General features: G+C 39.9%; 1 protein-coding gene across 3 annotated transcripts in view; it reads left to right on the top strand.

Moving 5' to 3' along the window:
• Positions 1-976: 976 nt before the first annotated feature.
• The window catches only part of LOC118803577 (NACHT, LRR and PYD domains-containing protein 12-like), a 38879-nt gene continuing 15525 nt past the window's right edge, over positions 977-24330 (top strand). For all 3 annotated transcript variants that reach the window (XM_036564058.1, XM_036564057.1, XM_036564059.1), the window contains exons 1-8: positions 977-1140; positions 2589-2682; positions 2819-3142; positions 8020-9984; positions 13875-14048; positions 14144-14317; positions 14537-14710; positions 16604-16777. In XM_036564058.1, the coding sequence (XP_036419951.1) occupies positions 2639-2682; positions 2819-3142; positions 8020-9984; positions 13875-14048; positions 14144-14317; positions 14537-14710; positions 16604-16777 (3029 nt within the window). In that variant the 5' untranslated portion in view covers positions 977-1140; positions 2589-2638. The remainder of the gene's footprint in view (positions 1141-2588; positions 2683-2818; positions 3143-8019; positions 9985-13874; positions 14049-14143; positions 14318-14536; positions 14711-16603; positions 16778-24330) is intronic.

Here is a 24330-nt window from a genome sequence, read left to right as displayed (position 1 = left end):
GGATAAATATAAACTATTTTAATTCTCTGAAATTAATGGTATAATAATCTGTTTGAGGTTCTCTGTATTTTTACAGATATTTACATATTTACACTTTTCCAGATCAGTTTCTAATATTAAAAACTGATCTTATTATTCATAATTAACACTTAAAGAGGAAGTTTTTCAGAGGTGGTGATAGGAACCAGGCGTCCTCCTGAAACGCTGCCGGTTGTCGGACACACAGCTGGTCTAAAATGTATTGAAGTCCGTTCATAGAGAATCTCGGGAACAATCAGCCTATTAAAATGTACTCAGAGCGGGGGAAACTACGGCATGACAGCGGGGACAAAACGCAAAGCTGAACAGCAGGAGGCGTCATTATCTCCACTCTGGCGCCACCTACTGGATATTCAGGGAACAACAGCTTTTCTGATAAACTAACAGTGTTTCTCATTCTGAGCTGATCAGAATGAGGCTGACTCTGACTCTGATTACTGATGGAGTCTAACAGAGTCAGTCACAGCGCTCCTCCGCCATGGTGTGTGTTTCTTAGCTGTACATGGCAGGAGGAGCTGATCTGGATGTTTCTGCTGGGTTAAAGTAAAAGTGTTTCCCTTAAAAACACATCTGGATAACCATATAGACCATCAGTCTGTATCACACCAGCAACAGATCAGTGATGATACGCTGGAGTCAGACAGTAAAGCAGCGATTATTATGAACGACATTATTAATCAGACAGAAATCTGCTATTTATTTATTTATTTATGTATGTATGTATGTATGTATGTATGTATGATAAAATAACTCAACACTCAGATAAACAGGGCATCATTGAGATTCAGTGAACTACATTATTTTAATCCCACTAAACGTTAATCAATCATACTGATCAATAATTTCTGTGCTGCTCGTGGCTGATTGGATGAACACACGCGGCCCTACAAACGTGTTTTGAACCTTTTCTTTTTCCGTAGTTCAGAGCTGTTCGGCGTTGGTTGGTGCGCGCGCCCAGGTGAGCAGGAGCTGAACCGGATCAAAGCGGTTTAAAGTTTCAGTCTGATTCAGAGAAACTAGACTCACCTGATCTCAGCTACGAGTCCATGAAGAGTCAGTGATCCACCATGAAGATCCAGAGAGGAGGACGGTTCTACTGAGGTAGAGAGAGTTTACAGTATGAATGGTGCAGTGAAGTGTTCCTCACTTCTAGACTCACCTGATTAACCTCAGCAGGTAGAGCAGAGTAACCTGAGCAGAGCTGTGGTTCTACAGAACATGGAGAGAGGAGCTTCGGTTCCACACCTGGAACTCCTTTCATCTAGATAACATCAGACCTCAGTAACATTATTGATAATGATTATCACGATTATAGAGGTGATCAGTTCTACTGTCTCTTTATACTGAGATTCTATCAGTAAATACAGTTTATTAATAATGAACTGAGAGATCAGAGAGAGACAGTAACATTATTGATAATGATTATCAGGATTATAGAGGTGATCAGTTCTACTGTCTCTTTATACTGAGATTCTATCAGTAAATACAGTTTATTAATAATGAACTGAGAGATCAGAGAGAGACAGTAACATTATTGATAATGATTATCAGGATTATAGAGGTGATCAGTTCTACTGTCTGTTTATACTGAGATTCTATCAGTAAATACAGTTTATTAATAATGAACTGAGAGATCAGAGAGAGACAGTAACATTATTGATAATGATTATCAGGATTATAGAGGTGATCAGTTCTACTATCTGTTTAAACTGAGATTCTATCAGTAAATACAGTTTATTAAAAGCTCAGTTCATCAGTCTCTGAGTGTTTCTTACTCTTATATGAAGATCCTGAAGTTGCCATAACAGGATTAGTCCTGTGTAACTAAAGAGAACCTAACTGTAGCCTAATGGAGAGTCTGAGTCTGTATTAGCTGTGAGTAGAGTGGTCATCTGTACATGGCTGAACTACAGCAGCTCAGAGTGATGGACCATTTACTGAGAGATCAGACTACTGTTCCACTCCAACACCGTCCACCTGAGAATGACCACACAGTTCTGGATCAATATTACACAAAGATATTTTATTATTATGGTGATCAGATGAAGCTGAAATATGAGGTTTATGCCTCCACAACATCATTGTTTATTCAACACTCTGTTTCCATCACCCTGTATCACAACTCATCTGTGTTAATAGACTTTGTTCACCTCAGTTTAACATAAAATCGTCTTTTATAACATTTAAGTGTTTTTGTTTGGCTTTTTTTATTGACATTTTCTAATGTCCAATCTCAGAATTTCTGTACAAAGTGATAAAACCCTCTAGGGTGCAGTTCTGTGTGATGAACAGTATGAGCTCTACACAAAATTCACTGCAAATTTGTATCATACAGTGACTGATTATGATAAATAAAGGGTGTGGAGCACCAAAAGATGTGATTGTGTCAGTCGATTCCTGTGTCTACTTGAACTTCCTCTGTAGGAAATAATCCAATCCAAAATATGGACTGGATTATTTTAATAAAAAAATATTTCCTGCTGTGTTAACAACAAACTCATCAGTCAACTGAGAGTAACTATACATGTTTATGGATGATCTGTTCACAGAGAGCAGCATCTCCAGTGTCCAGCTGTGTGTGGAGAGTAAAACCTCAGTGATGGAGCATCACTCCAGCAGTGGAGGAAGAACCTCTGATTCAAAGTGAGTAACTTTATATCAGCTCTTAACCTGATTAAACAGAAAGAGGAAATCGTGACTTATGATCAGAATAAATTAGTCTTAGTGAAGAACATTATTACTCAGCACTTTAATCTCACTGTGGATGAACTTTTCTCAGAGTGAAGCGTGCAGCATCTCCAGAACCCAGCTGTGTGTCTATGAAGAGTGACGGGTCCATGGGGGAACCTCTTAATTTCAGCAGAGGAGGAGGAGAACCCAGCTGTGTGTCTATGAAGAGTGACTGGTCCATGGGGGAACCTCATAATTTCCGCAGAGTAGAAGGAGAACCCAGCTGTGTGTCTATGAAGAGTGGCTGGTCCATGGAGGAACCTCTTAATTTCAGCAGAGGAGGAGGAGAACCCAGCTGTGTGTCTATGAAGAGTGACCAGTCCATGGTGTTACCAGCACAGTCCAGTGGAGGGAGAGGAACCTCTGACTCAGGGTAAATAACTGCTAACAGTAAATAACAGTTCTGACAGTGAATCATTGTAAACATGTATCTGAGCTCTGGGCTGCATGTTGTAGATCAGTTTGTAAAGATCAGAGTAAAGAGTTTTTCACATATTTAATATTAGCAGGACTGAAATAGGGCAGCAACGATTAGTCAACATAATCGACAACATCGATTCTAAAAATCTGTCGACTTAGAATTTCAGTGTCGATGTGTCATTAATTTGTAACTGCAGTGCTCTATAGGAAGTGATGGGGGCGGAATCACTTCCATTATCTGGCATGACTGCATTCTGTACTAATGAAGAGCATATTGAATGCACAGCGGAGAGCCTGTAAAAAGGTGAAGCAAAAAGCGAGATAGAAACTTTCAAAAGTCTGGGAGCATTTCAGTGAAAATAAACCAATGAAACAAGTCGAATGCAGACACTGTAAAGCAGATTTGTCATTTCACGGCAGCACTACAGTGATGCATGACCGTCTGAAACGCAAGCACCCTGGAGCCATGATGTCTAATTTACATATACTGCTTCTGCATGGCGAGTGACACGAAAAGTCTTGCTTTTCATTTCGGTGCCCATGTTAACTGGTCAGCGCTTTCACACAGGCTGCGGATGCTGCACTGAAGCGCTGCAGTGTTTAGAGAATAGACCAGGAGACATTTTTTTTCCAAGGGCCACACACGTCATGCAGCAAAATACACTTAAAAAGTCCTGAAAATTAAACAGGAAACCATGGACAAACTTAAAAATGCTATTTTTAATTCATTTAATTTATGATGAAATACTAGTTAAACATTCCGTGCTGCAGACAGATTTTCTGGTTGGTCCAGAGGCTTGAAACTTTTTCCTAATCAGAAGTCAGAACGCTGTCCAGGATAAACAAACATACCGTGCACTTTTATGAATTGTATTTTTGTTCAGCAGAGTGATTGATGTGACCATTTCCATGTGGCCTGGAAAAATTAATGTCTGTATAACTTTCTCCTACTCCGCTCTGCAGCTCGAACATTGTATGTATGAAAGGCCAGCTCACACTGCCGTATCACTCACACCACACAGAGGTACCATGTGTGAATCAGGTCTAATGCTACTAAGGGTAAAAGTGGGTAAAAGGGTAGAACAGGTAAAAGTGTTTTCTACCACTTTGTATTTTAGCCAGCTAATCTTAGTATCATAAGGTTTGTTAGTTTACCAGTCGGAAAACAAGGTCTCATGGGTTGTGTTAGCTAAGAGAACGCTAGCTAGCCTTGCTCCAGAGCACGTCAACACACTCACGTTCCTGCACTCCAATTAAAGATTTTGTAAACTATTGCTAATTGTTAAAAGTTATTTATTTTACGTATGAAACATTATTTAAACTGTTGGACTTCCAGAACCAGCAAGATTTCATATAGGATGGATTATTTTTTACACTTTTACGTACTTTAATGTCACTTATTATATAGTTTGTTTTTGCATTGCAGAGTTATGACTTCTACAATTCAGCAGCCCCCATGCTGGGGCAGAGGCAGCTATTTTGAGTTACATTTTTTCATTGAGTTACATTATCTTCATTTGAAAGGCTTCTTACACTTTAATTTGTATTATTAAATTAGTTTGTTTCACTTTTATTAGGATTACATTTATTAATGTTACAAATGCATTTATTTAAGCTATCAAGCTTAAGTTTCATATTCTTGTTTCATGGGTCATTATTTTAATTTGCTATGGGAACTTGACTGGACAACAGGGTGACGTTCACATGTTTGCAGACTTGAGCAGGTGAAGTAAAACAGGAACAGGAGCCACGCCCACAGGAAACAGAGGTGGAAGTCATAACAGAAATAATCATTGACTAATCGACTAATCAAAAAAATAATCAACAGATAAGTCGACTGCCAAAATAATCATTAGTTGCAGTTTCTCCAGTGTCCAGATCTGTGTTTAAGAAGAGTCATGGTCCTGCCTGAACATTCAGTCCTGTGACCCACAAAAAGTTAAACATTAAAGACTCTTATTTACCTTCCCAGTTAATGTATCACACACAGTCACTCTTCATAGACACTCAGGTGGGCACTGGATAAACTGCTGTCTGGGTTTGAGTCTTGCTAATTTTCAAAGTTCAAGGAGCATATTGGTCAGATCTGTGCTCTCGCAGGAGGTATCACTGACCGGAGCAGAGGGGGAGGATGACCTGCTCTTAACCTGGAGTCTGTTTAACAAGTGGTGTAGTGTGTATGTAGTTCATGAAACACATGCATGTATCGTCACACTGAATCCTGTTTATTTATTTTTACACTGAATACACTCTACATGTCAATACATCAGGTTGTATGTTTATTTTCAAAACATGTAATTTTAATGAATTATGAGTTTATTTACAATCAGGTAATTTAAAGCAGAAGAATTTTTGTGACAAATGGCTCCTTAAACCAGCACTAAATACTGTTTGATCTTTCAGGTCTACAAGAAAGCCTAAATAGACCTGCTCTGGTCACCATTAATTTCCTTCTTCTTAATCCTAACAAAACTGAGGTCCTACTACTTGGACCCAAAGCAGAGAGATCTCAACTCTCCAAATGTGAACTAAATTTTGAGGCCATACGGTCATTCCAAGCGCTACTGTGAAAAATCTAGGCGTTATTTTCGATTCCAGTCTCTCTTTTCATACACATGTCTGCAACATTGTTAGAACCGCATTCTTTCACTTGCGTAACATCACTAAACTATGCAATATTCCAGCCCTAAATGATGCAGAAAAACTGGTTCCTTTATAACCTCCAGACTGGACTACTGTAACACCATTTTAGCTAGATGCTCCAACACTTTAATAAATGAGCTCCAACTGGTCCAGAATGCAGCTGCTAGAGTCCTAACAAGGACCAAAAAATTTGACCATATGTCCCCCATCCTGTGGTCATTACACTGGCTACCCTTTAAATTTCCTGTAGAGTAGAAGATTCTTCTCTTAATGTATAAATCATTAAATGTCCTGGCCCTGCACCTTCGCTGGGGACTCTACATTTAAAACTAGACTCAAAACATTTTTATTTGCACAAGCATTTTGCTAATATCAGTTGTTGCACTATTAACTCACTAATATCTCTCCATAAACGGACCTGTCCTGTTAATCAATTTCTGTCTCTCTCTCTCGCTCTCTCTTTCTCTCTCACTCTCCCTCCCTTTATTTGAGCCCCTGAGCGACGTCTGCCTGGGTCACCACATGGGAACCACCAGAGCTGCTAGAGTCACCAGTGCTCCATCTCTGTTGGCTGATCTGCACTGTATTGACCACCATGGAGTTTCATGCTGTACAATGCTGTGCAGACCTCACCTGCATGAACTGACCCTCCTGATGCTGCTGCCGCTGCATAAACTAAGCTAATTAACCATTGCTCAACTTGTTTTTCCTGTTTTGTATTATAATATTTTATACTAACACTGTTTGTTATCCGGTGTCAACCAGAGGAGGATGGGTTCCCCTTTTGAGTCTTGATTCCTCTCAAGGTTTCTTCCTCTTGCTCTTAGGGAGTTTTTCCTTGCCACTGTCGCCACTGGCGACGCTCATGGGGCCTTGGACTCGGATTTTTCTGTAAAGCTGCTTTGTGACAACACCTGTTGTAAAAAGCGCAATATAAATAAACTTTGACTTGACTTGATTATTCATTATTGGGGTTTAAAGAAAGCAAAGGGAAGTTCATAGATTATGTCTGTAAACATCCAGAATGAATGTTAACAAATAATTCATAACAATGTTAATTAATCAAAATTTTTTATTTGATGTTTATTGTGACAAAAACAATTTACCAGTAGAGACAGGAAATCAGAACACAATTTCAAGTGACTAAAAACATTTTTATAAACTTTGTTTTTAATGAATCCATTGTTTATATGTAGTTTTATTATTTTTATTTTTTTTAAGAAATTATTTATTCATTAGTGCATTAACTTAATTTGATTTATGCTTTATTTCTATTCATATTGCTAATAATAATAATAATAATTATTATTATTATTGATAACAATACATAATAATATCACTTTCAACATGATCATAAACATTGTGATGAGCAGCTTTTATAAACTGGTCAGTTATTTTCACTGTACACTGAGATTTGTGTTATTAAGATGCCTGTACTGTCTCATTAGCTAACTTATCATCAGCTTAGTGAGCAGAATAGAGACCCAAACAGTGCCACACGCCTCAGTACAGGTTTGATTCTGACTGACTGCTGATCAGATCACAATGTGTGTTTGTGAATCTTTAACTATTAATAACCAGTTCTATAATATTTAAAACCAAGTTTAATATCAATTAATGTTAATTAATATACATTATATTACCACATACAAACTACAAAGATACTTTTTGTTTGTCAGCTGAAGAGCTGCTACTGGCTTCATTTCAGTCCGAGAGAAGCATTGCTGCCTGGTTTTTACTGCATGGACTTTATTAACTATTCATTTACTGAAAGTGTTAAAAATCTAAAATGCATTCTTCAAACTTAAAGCTGTCAAAGTGTTTACCATGTGAAATGTATCTGAATGCATCCATTCTGAAAGTGTAATTTTACACGGTTGAAACTATGGTGTTGATATTTAGAGTAAAGATTCACTTGAACTTTATTAATAAACTCTATTTACTGTTATTATGCTTAATTCAAGAACATGTAAATAAGCCATGTTTTATATTAAATATAATTGCTGATTCTAGATAAAGCCATCCAAATAAGCTATTGCTTTACATTCTGACAAACTACTACAAACAAAAAGTTTTTTTGTCTTTTGTTTAACAAAATATCTCAAATCTAATTAAATAAATTATTACAAAACTTTTATGGGTATTTGTGTTAATGATGTTTATGTTATTGTGTTTGGTCCTGATTAGGCAGCACGCCACACAAACAGCACTGCAGATAAACACTCTGGCAGATATTCACCAACCAGTGGATGACGTCCTTCACAGAGTCTTAGAGAGACACAAAACCAGAATGAAGAAGAAGTACAAGAGCTTATTTGAGGGAATCAGAACAGAAGAGAATAAAACCCTCCTGAACAGGATTTACACACAGCTCTGCATCATAGAGGGAGAGAGTGAAGGAGTGAATGAAGAACATGAGGTTCTACAGATGGAGAAAACATCCAGGAGACACTTACAAGACTCTCCAATCAACTGCTTAGACATCTTTAAACCTCTACCAGGTCCTGGAGGAGAAACACAAGAAGAGAACATTAGAGCTGTGAAGGCTGACAGTCTCAGACACAAAGAAAGAAAAGAAGATAACAGACCAAAAGAGCCAGAGCTCAGAAGTGTTCTGACTAAAGGCATCGCTGGAATTGGAAAAACTGTCTCTGTGCAGAAGTTCATTCTGGACTGGGCTGAAGGAAAAGCCAATCAGGATGTGGAGCTCATGTTTGTGCTTCCGTTCCGGGAGCTGAACCTGATTAAAGATGATCAATATAGTCTTCATGGACTTCTGTGTGACTTCCATCCTGAGCTCAAAGATCTGGACCCAGAGATTTATGATCAGCTCAAAGCTGTGTTTATATTTGATGGTCTGGATGAAAGTAGAATTCCACTGAACTTTGAACAGTGTGAGAAAGTATCTGACATCACCATGACATCATCAGTGGGTGTGTTGATGACAAACCTCATCAAAGGAGAGCTGCTTCCCTCTGCTCTGATCTGGATAACCTCCCGACCAGCAGCAGCCAATCAGATCCCTCCAAAATACATCAAGCGTTCGACAGAAATTCAGGGATTCAGTGACCCACAGAAGGAGGAGTACTTCAGGAAGAGGATCAGTGATGAAGACCAAGCCAAGAGAATCATCTCCCACATTAAGACAGCGAAGAGCCTCCACATCATGTGCCACATTCCAGTCTTCTGCTGGATCTCAGCCACTGTTCTTCAGCAAATCATCAAACAGAGTCATACAGAAATCCCTAAAACTCTGACTGAAATGTACTCACACTTCCTGATCACTCAGACAAACATGAAGAACAAGAAGTATGAGGAGAAAGACAAGAGAGACCCAAAGAACCTGCTGGAGTCCAACAGAACCATTCTGCTGAAACTGGCTGAACTAGCTTTCAAACAGCTAATGAAGGGCAATGTGATGTTCTATGAAGAGGACCTGAGAGAGAGCAGCATTGATGTTCCTGAGGCCTCAGTGTATTCTGGGATTTTCACTGAGATCTTTAGGGAGGAATGTGTGCTTTACCAGAGGAAGGTCTACTGCTTTGTTCATCTGAGCTTTCAGGAGTTCCTGGCTGCTGTTTATGTGTTTCACTGCTATGAGAGGAAAAACAAGAAGGAACTTCAGATATTTAAACCACTAAAGAGTGAGTGGTCTAAGTATGAGCTACTGGATGAGGTTCTGATGGGAGCAGTGAATAAAGCTGTACAGAGTCAAAATGGACACCTGGATCTTTTCCTCCGTTTCCTGCTGGGCATCTCACTGAAGTCCAATCAGAGACGCCTACAGGGTCTACTGACCCCAACACAGAGCAGCTCAGAGAGAACCAGAGAGTACATCAAGAGTTTAATCAAAGGAGAAGATAAATATCACATCTCCACTAAGAGATCCATCATCTCCACTGAGAGAGCCATCAATCTGTTCCTCTGTCTGTCTGAAATGAATGACCAGTCTCTCTCCAGAGAGATTCAGAAGTATCTAAACTCAGAGAGACACTCAGAGGAGAAGCTCTCTCCTGGACAGTGTTCAGCACTAGCCTGCATGTTTCTGACCTCAGAGGAGGTTCTGGATGAGCTGGATCTGAAGAAATACAACACATCAGAGGAGGGTTATAGGAGACTGATCCCAGCTCTGACTGTCTGCAGAAAAGCTCGGTGGGTGTTACATCTACATTAATAAAGCAGATTAATATCTGATTATTGATGATTGATCAGGGCTGACTATCAAACTCTCTCACACTCACTATCAAACCGTCTCACACTCACTATCAAACTCTCACACTCACTTTCAAACTCTCTCACTCACTATCAAACTCTCACACGCTATCAAACTCTCTCACACTCACTATCAAACGCACACGGTAACCCTTTACATTAAGGGTTGCTAATCAATCATTAAATATATAATCAACTAGTAGTTTCCCATTATTTAGTTATTAGTTAACTCTTCATTAAGCATTAGCTATTACTTAGTAATTGATTAAGCACTTATCAATTAATAATTAAGTACACTGTTAGGTCATAAGTTAGTTTGTCGTTAGTTTATGGCTTACTTACTCATCATCTGTGTACTAACTGCTGCTTATTACATTGTTAATTAACTAATAAGTATTTTTCTTCGTATAAAGAATTAACGTGATAACTTACTAGCACTTAAGTGTTAATCCCGCTAATTATCTGTTAATTAACTTTCCATCACCTCCATATATTCAGTTGCTTCACTTTTCTCACTTTGGTTCTTGTTCATTAAAGATGCTTATGGTCACATCTGACCGTAAGATGAGTGCACACAAATTTACTGACGGTTTTGTTATTCATCACGTTCATCTTGGCATATCTGTACTCATATCTGGTAGGAGTGCATATAATTTTAGGCATAAATGCTGGATATGTGGCTACTTAACCAAAACTATTATCAACATAATCTGTAATTGCAAAAATAAGAACAACAATAGAAAATTTCAATAATACTAATTTGTGTGCATGACAGTCCAGTACAAAAGTGGATGTACTTACTTTACATGCACATTGATATAAACAAGTGCTGCAACTATTTCATGTTCCATTTAAAGACACATTACACTGTGCTTTTGTTTCGTACTACTGACTCACAAACACAGCTTCGGTCATACACTGCAATAATACAGCGTTTATTTTAGGGAATAATTACACTAAACAATCACTCTACTATGTTAACAACACAGAGTATTTTGTTTTATTTCACATTTTATTTTTTCCAGTTGTTGTAATTTTAATACTATTAAGTTTGGTCAGCAGGGGAGGAGTGCACTCACTGCTGGACATCAAACTCCACCCACGAGCACGGCCATCAGCTTTCATGCCAAACACTGCCGTTTTATTGGCTGGCTACAGAAACATCTGCATGAATTAGTGTGTGCTTCATGTAAATGATATGTAAATGAGGTGCTGGTAGGCTGGTTTCATGCACTGAAGCTGATTTATCATTTATGCTCAAATCTCCACTTGTTTCCACATCATATACAATTGTTATGAATCAGACGTAGAGCAGTTCATACCCTATAAAAGGCAAAAAAAGTGTTCTTTTTTTTTTACGTAACTTTGATGATTAATGGGCCCTTTTCACAAGATTCGTGATTACTTCCGGTTTAAGCATTAGCAGGGTAAAACTCACTTCCTCTCCATATAGGTTAGCTAACTACTGCAGACGCGATGTCAACATGTAGTAGTGAACTATAATGCTCAAACACTGAGCTACAACAGCTATATTTTAGTTTTCCTGCACGGTTGTGACAGGCAGACTGGAACACTTCTAGTTTAGTCAGGCGCCATTTTCACTCTAGTTGTCTGACAGTCTGTTTTAAAGCTCGAGTGTGATCATTATACCACAGGGCAGCTTTGTCTGCCTTATTATTTTACTTCTTCATGGAGCCGCATTATCTAGAGTAGAACGGAAAGTATCCTCTAAGCACTTGGTCATAATATCTAATACATGGACAGCTGAATGAAGCTGATAATTGTGGGAGGTTTCTGATAAAGCTACCAGCTGTGGAGGAAGTTATAATCTGTTTAACACGATAGCTGGTGATGAACGTACATTACCACTAAAGCAAATTTCATATGAGATTTGGTAGTGATCTGAGACTGCTGTGCTCTGGGGAGAACAGCTAAATGATCTATGTTTACAACAAATGTATTTATGTTTGAAATAAAATCTATAAGTTTTTAAAATAGATAAATCCTTAATCTTTCAATTAATCTATAAATCTAGTGTTAATCTTCAGATCAGTCTTGGAAATTACCTTGTATTTCTTTTTTACCCTGTGCCACATTTTCCTGTAGTCCCAATTCCAAAGGATAGTCCTATCAACAAGCAAAGAAAATCAAAGTAGGACTTTTACCTCTGTTAACTTATTAGTGTACAATTGTATCTGCGGAGTGGGGCTGCAGGTTTTCATGGATATTTGTTTTTTCCTGATTAAGGGGAAACAGCTGAGCTCCTGCTTGTTTCCAGTGAAAACCTGCAGCTACAGCCACCCTTTGTGGATAAGATTGGACATCCCTGATCTAACTGGTGAACAGACACTTTGATTTTCTTACTTCCAAGCTGACAAAGCAGAGTTTTTCTCCCTGGGGAGCAGCTCAGTACCCAGTAAGTCTGTCCTGTCAGTGACTCAGTGCACAGTAATGCACAGGTTCTGTACAGTGTGATTGCTCTTGGTCCAAATGACCTGTACCGTTCCTCACTACAGCGGAGCTGAATGAGTCTGTTGCTGAAAGTGCTCTGCTGTCTGACCAGTAGGTCATTGAGGGGTTGTGATGTGTTGTCCAGGATAGCATACCATAGCATTTTTGCATCTCCCATTCTGATGGTGCCTCCCCAGCAGACTGCTGTAAAGAAGGCAGCACTCACAACAACAGACTGGTTTCCCATCCAGTTTGTTGTCAAGCAGGACACCCAGATATTTGTAAGTGTCTACCAGCCCAACTTTCTGACCCATGATGATAATTGATAAAATCTCCTTGTTCTTGGTCACATTGAGGATCAGGTTGTTCCTCATATACCACTCAACAAAGCTTTCCACAAGGTTCCTATACTCTCCTTCCTGCCCATACCTAATGCACCCAACCACCACAGAGGGATGTCTGTTGTGTACATGGTGAAGAGGAAGGGGGAGAGCACAGTTCCCTGAGGTGCTCCAATGCTGCTGACCAGATGATCTGACAGACAGATTCTCAACCCCACATACTGGGGTCTTCCAGACAGGTAGTCAAAGACCCATGCAAACATGGAGTTGTCCAGCTTCATTTTCTCCATCTTCTCCCCCAGCATGAGAGGTTGAATGGTATTAAATGCACATGAAAACAGTGGATATGTTTTCTGTTTTAAATGGGATCAAATGGATGAGTAATCAAGCTATGAAAATCTTGTATACTTCTTTCTGAAAGACAAAGTAGGATGCAGAGAGTAAAGTAATTCTATTACAGTTCTCTTGATTACACCATGTACTATATTTATTCTGACTTTTACAGACTAGCCAGGTGTGGTCTCACCATAAATTCCTGCGAGAACCTATCAACAACTCTACAATCCATAAACTCATCTCTCAAAGAGCTAGATCTGAGTAAGAATCATGATTCAAGAGTGGAGCTGCTCTCTGCTGGACTGAGGAACTTGCACTGTTTTTTAATAAAAAAGACAAACCATAATAAATAAACTGCAATCTTACAATAATTGATTTGTGTGGAATTTTAATATTCATTTCACACGAATTTAAACTTCTACTGAATCTCTTTCTCTAGCTGTCCTTGAAATTTAAAAACACAAAGTATAGTATGCTGCTGAAAAAACACACTTTTTATGGTCTTAAACAGGGAGCTTCTACTTAGAGAAAAAAACAGTGGATATGTTTTCTGTTTTAAATGGGATCAAATGGATGAGTAATCAAGCTATGAAAATCTTGTATACTTCTTTCTGAAAGACAAAGTAGAATGCAGAGAGTAAAGTAATTCTATTACAATTCTCTTGGTTACACCATGTACTATGTTTATTCTGACTTTTACAGACTAGCCAGGTGTGGTCTCACCACAAGTTCCTGTGAGAATCTATCATCAGCTCTTCAATCCATAAACTCATCTCTGAAAGAGCTAGACCTAAGTAACAATGACCTTCAGGATTCATTTGTGGACCTGCTCTCTGCTGGACTGAAGAGCTCACACTGTAAACTAGAGATACTCAGGTAAACTTTGTGTATTTTTTTTTAAATACAGAGAGTAACGTAATTCTATTACAGTTCTCCTGATTACACCATGTACTATATTCTGACTTTTGCAGACTAGATAGGTGTGGTCTCACCACAAGTTCCTGTGAGAATCTTTCATCTGCTCTACAATCTGTAAACTTGTCTCTGGCAGAGCTGGACCTGAGTAACAATGACCTTCAGGATTCAGGAGTGAAGCTTCTGTGTGCTGGGCTGAAGAACTCACACTGTAAACTGAAGACACTCAGGTGAACTTTCTGTGAATTAATTCTTGAATGGAAATAAGCTGATAAGGCACAAGAAAATGTAAACATAAATACAAAAACAGAATTTTATATATATATATATATATATATGATTCTGTTATATATATATATATATATATATATATATATATATATATATATATATACATACATATATATAATTAATTCCTTCTTTGACTCCATTGTATTGTCTGTTTGCAGACTACACATCTGTAGTCTTGGTGCAAAAGCTTGTGAAAATCTGGGATCAGCTCTACAATCACCATACTCCTCCCTGAAAGTGCTGGACCCCAGTAACAATGACTTGCAGGATTCAGGAGTTGAGATGCTCTCTGCTGGACTAAAGAGTTCATTTTGTAAACTGGAGACTCTCAGGTGAGCTTTCTGTGAATTCAATCCTGAATGAAAAAAAAGTTACAGAAAGAATCAATGAACTGGCAAATCAATCAACTCAACATTATTTTTTCTTGTCTCTCTCACCGTCCTTGTTCCTGTAATAAGTGTGTAGTGAGCTGTCATGTCATATTCTCTCATGCAATTCTGAAATCTTCTTTGTTTCTTTGAGTGTTGCAAGAAACTAGACTAACCACCAGTAAAAATGAACACTAAAGTTTTAGTATTTAATAAAATTTTAGTATTTAGTACTTTTTGTCAGTTTTCTTGTTTCTGCTATTAAGCTCATTGTAATTACATACAAAACATTATTGTAATGACTAGTATTTAGCATGTGCTCTGATAAGCTAAATAGTGACTACAGGCTACAGGAAACAACTTTAAATGTATTTTTATGGTGAAATGTTTTTGCACTGAAACTTATTTAAACCTACTTTAGATTAAAAGTAGAGCAGGAATTTCTCCAAGGTTTGGTAATAGTGTCAGCCCTTAAATTAGAGAAAAAGGATTTAAAGATACTGTTGATAGCTTTGCTTTAAAACAGTCAAAGAAGTACATTTTCTAAGGAAATGATTCACACACTGTTTACACTCACATTGTTAAATAGTTTCCTAATATTTTAATTGTAATTTATTGATATTTAATTTATTTTTACAAGGTAAAAGATTTTCCTCAGAAATCTCCTGGAAGGGAGGTCCCAGAATAGTTTACAAGGTCATGAAATATTTGAAGTGGGAACTGTACCTCCCACATGAAATATTTTAAATTGAGAAGTTGAAGTTTGGTACCACCCTGCACAATGTTAAGAAAAAACAATACTAAACAGCATGGTCAGTGTGCTGCTATTTCAGTTATGTAGTGAGCCTAGCAGCTTTAGCGCATAGTGTTAGAAATTCAGCAGGATGAGTCAGGAGACTGGATCTTCAGATTTCAAGTTTTATTCACATGTTTACCGAGAATCTTGCACAAACACAGCTTGATCATCAGTCTGTCACCAGTCCAATGAACACACAGTCTGACATGGTTTATGTAGAGATACTGAGGGTCAGAGGAGGGAGCAAATAGGAAAGAGAAAAAATTGAAAGGAGTGAGGATAAAAAGTTAGAGGAGAAGGTGAAGGGGTCAAGGTTAAAAGTTGCAATGTCCTCACCTCAGGAGGGACATAAACAAAGACATACAACAGCAAGTAAATATAACTGACACAAGAAATGAATAACACATGTTGGAGAATAGAAGAAAGCACATGTGAAAGGACATATACTTTCTCTCCATAGCGAACTCTAGCGAAAGACTATGGCTATATATAAAAACTTATAAACACACATATACACTGAAACTTCATTTTATATATGTATATATATATATATATATATATATATATATATATATATATATATATATATATATATATATATAAAATGAAGTTTCAGTGTATATGAATTTATTATATATTAATAACCTGTGGGCTATTAAGTGTGTTTTTCCCTGAGTGTGTTGCAGGTGGAATTGAAATGGAGAGCTTTTACCTAATTGGCTACTGAGACACACCAGTGTGCAGTTTTTCTTTTAAAGGCTTTCCAATGTAGAGGGCTGGAGTCCATTTTCTCTGTTTCTCTTTAATGTTGGTTCATTTTCTGGTCATCTTGGGGCTAATGCTGTCAGGAATCCAATGTGTGGGCTTCAGTAGGGCTATCTTTGTGCTTTGCAACACATTTTTAAATAGATTAATTTGAAAATAAAAGTTTTTGCTACAGCTTTCACACATTGTCTCTATCAGTTGTTTGGTTTGAACTGGCTGGAGGCCAATTCTGTACTGCAGCTGGGTTTTGCTGTATGTAAATGCCATCTGTCTCTCTTTTACCTTCCTTTCTGCAGATTGTCTGGCTGCATGGTTACAAATAAAGGCTGTTCTTCTCTGGCTTCAGCTCTGAAATCAAACCACTCCCACCTGAGAGAACTGGATCTGACATATAATCACCCAGGAGAGTCTGGAGTGAAGCTGCTGTCTGTTCTACTGGAGGATCCACATTGTAAACTGGAGAAACTACAGTAAGTTACTGACTTCTTACAGACTGAACACATCTTACCCACTGAGTTTAACTTTTTACAGAACGAACGCATCTAACAAACTGAGTTTACCTTCTCAAAGACTGAACTCGTCTTGCATACCGAGTTTAACTTCTTACAAACTGAATACATCTTACATAATGAGTTTAACTTCTTATGGACTGAACACATCTGACACACTGAGTTTAACTTCTTACAGACTGAACATATCTTACACACTGACTTTAACTTCTTCCTGTTACGGGACAGCGGGGAGACGGACCCAAGTGCAGAAATGAAAACCAGTGAGAAAGAGTGTTAAATAAATTTATAGGGGCAATGGAATGTGAGTTTGGGACATTGCAGTTGAGGTGACCCAGAGCCAGGCTCGAACTGCCTATGTACTGGCGCACATGTACTGGCGCTGGTGACAACGGCTAAAACACCTTAAGGAAGGGGAAATGAAAAGGTGGGAAAATGGCAAATAGCAAACAAAAGAACAGCGTGCTCAAACAAAGGCTGAACTAGAAAGGTGAAATAAAAGATAATGGGAAAACAAAACACACTTCTCCCTGTAGGTATAAAGGAAAGCTACACTTTATGTTTCACTTGTTTGCTCTTGGTGGATCAAACACCTTTTCTATTGCTTGGAGCAGTTTGTAGCTCAAGGCCCACCTGGACTGTGTACCATACCGGTCACCCCTCTACAAAGGTGTGACAAAGGGCTGCTGTTTGCCACAGCCTTAAGTAGAGGAGTCCACAGGTGTGTCAGGTTGGACCTAATCAGCCCAAGGGCTTCTGGGAATTGGAGTTCCCTGAAGTTATGGCCTCTTGCCGCTGTTGCCCTCTGCTGGCAGCAGGCGGTGCAGGCTCGACCTTTACACTTACAGACTTATGAGAGGCCATTTAGGCCAAAATTCTAACTTACCTCTCACCCTCACTATCAAACCCCTCACACTCACTGTCAAACTCTCTCACACTCGCCATCAAACTTTCTCACACTCACCATCAAACTCTTTCACACGTGCCATCAAACTCTCTCATGCTCACTATTAAACTCTCTCATACTCACCATCAATCCCTATATAGATTTGACTCTATATAGGTTCTATATAGAACTATGAACACAAAAACAACCATTTGCATTTTTAAAGAGCTCTTTGGTGGTGAAATGTTTCTTCAGATTGATAGATAGGTAGATAGTTAGATAGAACCGTACACGGACCGTTTCACAGTTTCACAAACTAATCATAAACTTTGTTAGAGTAACCGTATTATAGCTCCAGACTTAAGAATTAAAGCTGTGAGCTCCGCTCTCCTGTGTTCTTATTGTTCATATAATACTGTGGCAGCACTGGTTTTGGGAAGGATCCCTTAGAGGCATGTTATGCAGAGCTGAGCCACAGTGAGGGACAGTGTTGTGGTTTAATGTTGTTAATGTTGTTGTTCTGTTGTTGTTCTGTCACCACTCATCTCCGAGTGCAGCACTAACAACCATGCCTTTGGTACATAAAACTAAACTCTCACTGCCAGACTCTGTGTTGGGCTTTAGGTCCTGTTGTGCTGTTTGTTGTGAAAGAAGAGTGTGGATTAACCATTATTTACAAACAAACAACTGAATAACAAGAACAATAATAATAATAATAATAATAATAATGTTTATTTATATAGCACCTTTCTGTCACGCTTCCGGGTTCTCCTCCCTTGCCTAACACTCTCCAGGACTCCATTTCCCATGATTCCGATCCCGATGATGTCACTCCTTCCACCAATCACACACATCTGCCACGTTCTCAGTCACCCGAGTATTAACGCAACTCACCTGTGTTTGTTTGCCTCAGACTTTAAAAGGACTCTGGTTTGTTCTCCTCATTGCGAGGTATTGCCATTCACTGGTTTAATGAGTGTTTCTTTACTGTGTTTCCTGACTTGTGTTTTTGAACTCCCTGCCTGTTACTGGATATTGCTCTTTGTGTTTGCCCTTTTGCTCTGGTCGCCTGTGCTTTTGTATTCTCTGGTTTTTGACTCTCTGCCTGTTTTTGGATATTGCTCTTTTGTGTTTGCCCTTTTGCTCTGGTTGCTTGTATTTTTGTATTTTCCAGTTTTTGACTTTTTGCCTGGCTTTTTGGATTCTGATTTTGGATTTGCCCTGGGTCTGTCTTTTCATCTGACTGTTCTCTCATTAAATCAACTTCCGTTTTTAAGATCTGCGAGCATCTTTCTGTTCTTGAGTAGCGTTACACTTTCATACATTAAAAATGCAGTTCCAAGTGCTTTACAATACAAAGTAAAAACAATAGAGGAAGAAGAGAAAAAAGATAATCAAAAATGAAAACAAATAACAAAGCATAAGATAAAACTATAAATATAATAAAAAAGACAATAAAAATGCAACCAACAAGAACATAAAAGTAATAGTAATATTCCAGTAAAAACAAAGAAAAAACAATAAAAAACTAATTAAACGCTGAAGTCATTTTTTTGAAACACTGACAGAAGGAGTCCAGATCTTTGGTGCATTAAAAACAAAACGCTTCAGACATGGAATATGGAGAAGCAGCACTGGATGATCTTAAAGCTTGATTAGGAACATCATCTATCAGCACTCAGAGACATATGAACCATTAAGAGGTTAAAAGACTAGTAGTAAAATTTTATAGTCAATTCTAAAAGAGACAGGCAGCCAGTGCAGTGATGCTAAAACAGGTCTAAAAATGATCCTGTTTTCTTGCTGCTGCATTTTGCACAAATTGTAATTTACACAGTTTCTAGCATCTTGTGGTACACCACAGCGAGTATCATGCTTATCAGAGATATGTTCGCCTATGTTTATGTCACGCATTTGGCAAGCTCTCAGAAAGAGACGGACTTCATCTCCCAGACTCCACCAGCATCCGCGAGCGTCTGGTTTCTGTTGAGTCGTCACAGAATACCTCGCCTGACATGCAGACGGCAGACTTGGAAGCCTTTTGTTTGTTCAAGGCTCTGAACGAACAAGGACAACTCGTAAGTCGACATCAGCAAATACTGTCCGGAGTGACTCAATCTCTAGAGTCACTAGCCCACCAACAGGCAGAACAGCAAGCTCAGTTGGCTCAATTGGTCACCAGTGTGAAGGGGTTGACTGGCCAGCTCCAGAATATGAGCCTCGTGGAACAGGCTTTAAGCTCAGTTTTCCCCACCATGGCAGCAGAGACCTCACTGGCAGTATTTCTGGTTAGTAAACCCGACAAATTTGAAGGAAATCCAGATAAATGTTTCCTGCTTCAGTGTTCAGTCTTTTTTGACAATTCCCCTGCTAGCTCTGACCAGGCCAAGATATCTTTTATTGTTTTTATTGTGTCTTGTTTAGTGGATAAAGCACTTGAATGGGCCACAGCCAGTTGGGCTAACATTCACTACATGTCTTATGCCCAATTCCTTAAAGAATTCAAGATGGTATTTGATCACCCCTATGAGGGTAAAGTTAGTGGGGAGTTATTTTCCAAATTACGTCAGGAAAATAATTCTGTGGTGGACTATTCACTAGAGTTTAGAACTCTCGCAGCAAGCAGTGGCTGGAATGAGGCAGCTCTCCTAGTGATATTTAATCAAGGACTTAATGCACATATATTAAACGAACTGGCTAGCAAAGATGACGATTTAATGCTAGATCACCTGATCACTCTCACTCGTCATCTTCTGCACTCATAAAAGAACCAAGATCGAGAAAGACCCAAGAAGGAGACTCCCTCATGTAAGAGTCACCCATGAAACCTCTGAAACTGCCTTACCCATGCAATGTGACTCATCGCGGCTGTCACAGGAGGAAAGACTGCATCAGCTGAACAACCATCTATGTCTGTATTGTGGCAAGGCTGGGATATCAAGTTCGTGAGTGCCGCACCAGACTACAAAAGCAAGGCGCCGACCCCTGGACAGCACGTGGAGTTCATTCCTAATGTGGTGAGTGTGCCCACAATGGGATTGGTTTTGAAATCAGTGATGTTACCTGTGACTATATACTACCATCCCCATTCTCTTATACTTTCAGCTCTGATTGATTCTGGTGCAGAGGGGAACTTCATTCATGCCAGATTAGTTGACCCACGTCAGATTCCGGTGAAGACCTTCCAGACAGTTTTTAAAGTGGCCACACTGGACGGAGGACCAGTTGGATTTGGAACCATATCCAAGGTCACAACAACCTTGGGTTTACAGACCAGTGCTCTTCATAAGGAGGATTTGTCATTTCTAGTTCTCGAGCAGTCCGAATTTGAATTGATCCTAGGACTCCCCTGGTTAGAGAGACACAACGGCTCCCATTTTGAAAACACCCTGATCCCACACAGCCCTTTGAATTCCACCTGCAGTCCGTGTCCTTCCCAGGCTACGTCATCAGCCATCAAGGAGTTATCATGGACAACCACACAGTAGAAGCGGTTGTCCAATGGTCCACACCCACTTCAGTTAAGGAACTACAGAGGTTTTTGGGTTTTGGGTTTTTACCGTAGATTCATTAGAAATTTTAGCAGTATTGCAGCCCCTCTTACCTCCCTGCTAAAAGGAAACGCCAAGAAGATCCAATGGACTGAACAGGCAAAAAAGGCTTTTCAAAGTCTCAAAGAGGTTTTCACAACGGCTCCCATTTTGAAACACCCTGATCCCACACAGCCCTTTGTAGTAGAGGTAGATGCCTAGGTAGTGGGAGTTGTGTTATCGCAGAGAACTGGATCCCCTCAGAAATTACACCCCATTGCCTTTTATTCTCATAAGTTGTCACCTACCGAGAGAAATTATGGTATAGGTGACCGTGAACTGCTTGCAGTCAAGCTAGCCTTGGAGGAATGGCGCCAAGAAAGTACTGACTGATCATAACAATCCAGAATATCTTCATACTGTCAAAAGACTCGATGCTCGTCAAGCTAGATGGTCCCTATCCTTTTCATGCTTTCAGTTCAACATAACCTATCAACCAGGTTCTCATAACACCAAGGTGGATGCTTTGTCCAGAATGAATTAAAAGGAAACTCCCACACCACAGACCAAGACCCCTGAATGCATCCTTCCACCTGAGGTAACCATATCCTCTATTAGATGAGACATAGATGAACACATAGAAAAGGCCAGAAACGTTACGGCTTATAACTTGGGCCCATTCCTCTTTAACCTCAGGCCATCCAGGAGAAACCCGAACATACAAGCTTCTAGCCTATCGATACTGGTGGGAATCCATGATCAAAGATATCCATTCCTTTGTGTCCTCATGCTCGACGTATTCCCAGTGTAAGACCCCAAAGACATTACCTGCTGGAAAGTTAATGCCCTTACCCATACCCAACAGACCCTGATCCCACATAGCCATTGACTTTGTCAACGATTTACCTCGCAAGGGTTCACTACCGTTCTGATGGTTATCAACAGATTTTCTAGGAGAATTTGATTTATACCTTTCATGACCGTTCCTAGTGCTTTTCAGATGGACAAAACCTTATTCCAATATGTATTCTGAATTTTCAGCATTCCGGAGAACATCATGTCGGACAGGGGACCTCAATTCACATCCCAGGTAGAGGCCGCCTTTTTCGAACACATCGGGGTATCCATTAGTCTCTCATCAGTGTATCATCCACAATCTAATGGACAGTGTAAGAGAGTAAATCATCATCATTATCATCATTGTTAACCGCTTAGTCCAGATAGGGTCGCGGTAGCAGTTGGGAGAGCAGAGAATCCCAGATGACCCTGTCCCCCGCAACTTCCTCCAGCTCATTCCCGGGGACCCCAAGCCGCTCCCAGGCCAACTTGGAGATATAATCCCTCCAGCGGGTCCTAGGACGACCCCGGGGTCTTATTCCGGTAGGCCGTGCCTGGTACACCCCCATCCGGATCAGATGCCCGAACCACCTCAGCTGGCTCCTCTCAATGCGGAGGAGTAGCGGCTCTACTCCGAGCTCCTCCCGGATGGCCGAGCTCCTCACCCTATCAAATAGAGTGTAGCCCGCCACCCTGCGAAGAAAGCTCATTTCTGCCGCTTGTATTCGCGATCTCATTCTTTCGGTCATTACCCACAGCTCATGACCATAGGTGAGGGTCAGGATGTAGACCGATCGGTAAACAGAGAGCTTCGCCTTATGGCTCAGCTCCCTCTTCACCACTACAGTCCGGTACAGCGACCGCATTACTGCTGCCGCCTGTCCCAGCCTGCGGTCAATCTCACGATCCCTCTTCCCATCACTCGTGAACAAGACCCCGAGATACTTAAACTTCTCCACCTGGGGCAAGTCCTTTCCTCTTACCTGGAGTGGGTAAATCAGGAACTGGGAAAATTTTGACTGTTTTGTCATGATAATCCGTCTAATTGGTCAAAGTTTTTGCTATGGGCCGAGATCACACAAAACTCCTTGACTAATTCTGCCACGGGAATGACCCCTTTCCAGTGTATTTTAGGTTACCAACCCCCTTTAGCACCCTGGGCGGGCTCTCAAACAGACGTTCTTGCCATGGATACGTGGATGACACGCAGTGAACAACTATGGGAGGAGATGCATCAGCACCTTGAGACCATCCTACATTGCCAGAAAGAACAGGCAGAACGACACAGAAGTCAAGCCCCAGCATTTCGGCCCAGAGATCGAGTGCGGTTGGCCACAAAAGACTTTTGTCGTTCTGAGAGAAGTTGTAGAAAGCTTCAGCCCAAATATACTGACCCGTTCAAAATTGTAAAACGGATTAATGATGTGACTTACAGATTAGACTTTGCATCTGTTACTGGTGGTGAGTTCAGGCTGATCCAGGACATCTTCTGTGACAATGGCATTACCAGACTCCACTGTCCTCAGGTGGGGGTGAACATGAGAGTCCCCGGTGTAACTGGCTTGTCTGGCCTGGTTCAGGTGACCTCTGGTCAGGGATGGGGGAGTAGCTAAGTAGCACGCTACTTTTTGTAGTTAGCTTCAAATATTTGTAGCTAGTAGCTGTAGCCACTACAGTTTTATGAAATGTAGCTAACAGCTGTAGAGCATACAAAATTTTTTGTAGCTATAGTGAAACTTTCTGCTGCAATTTTGTTACAGGCTTCAGTCAGTCCGCACAAAATATGAACCATAGAATGTGATGATTAACTAGGCTGGTGGCAATTGTACAATCCTGACTGAGCTGTGGATAGTTCAAGCAAACGGGCACACACTGATCACCCCTTACTAGGCTTAACTCAGGGGTCGTCAATCCAAATGTTAAGAAGAGCCATTTTGTCTTTTCAACCTAAGTCAAACCACCTTGGGAGGCACAACATTTTATGTCTGTTTTACTGTCTTGGCTGTAATTATATCTCAGTATGTGCTATAGTACAGGCTAAAAAACACAAACTCAGACTTACTTTGCTCTGCTTTAACCTTTAGCTCAGCTGTAGCCACTTTTCTCTCATCTCAGGAAATTTTTCCATGAGTTTCTTGTAAAATGTCTGTCAATGTTCGACTTTTTATGAAGCTGACGTCACTTCTCTTTCCTGGGCTTCTTGTGCAATTTGTCCTGTTCCACCTTAAATGGTGCCTGAGGCGCCAGATTGTACTGCTACG

The sequence above is a fragment of the Colossoma macropomum genome, unplaced genomic scaffold (genome assembly GCF_904425465.1).
Source record: "Colossoma macropomum unplaced genomic scaffold, Colossoma_macropomum, whole genome shotgun sequence".
In the NCBI taxonomy this organism is placed as follows: domain Eukaryota; kingdom Metazoa; phylum Chordata; class Actinopteri; order Characiformes; family Serrasalmidae; genus Colossoma; species Colossoma macropomum.
Note: the sequence above shows the minus strand (reverse complement) of the source record. Positions and strands in the feature narration are given on the sequence as shown.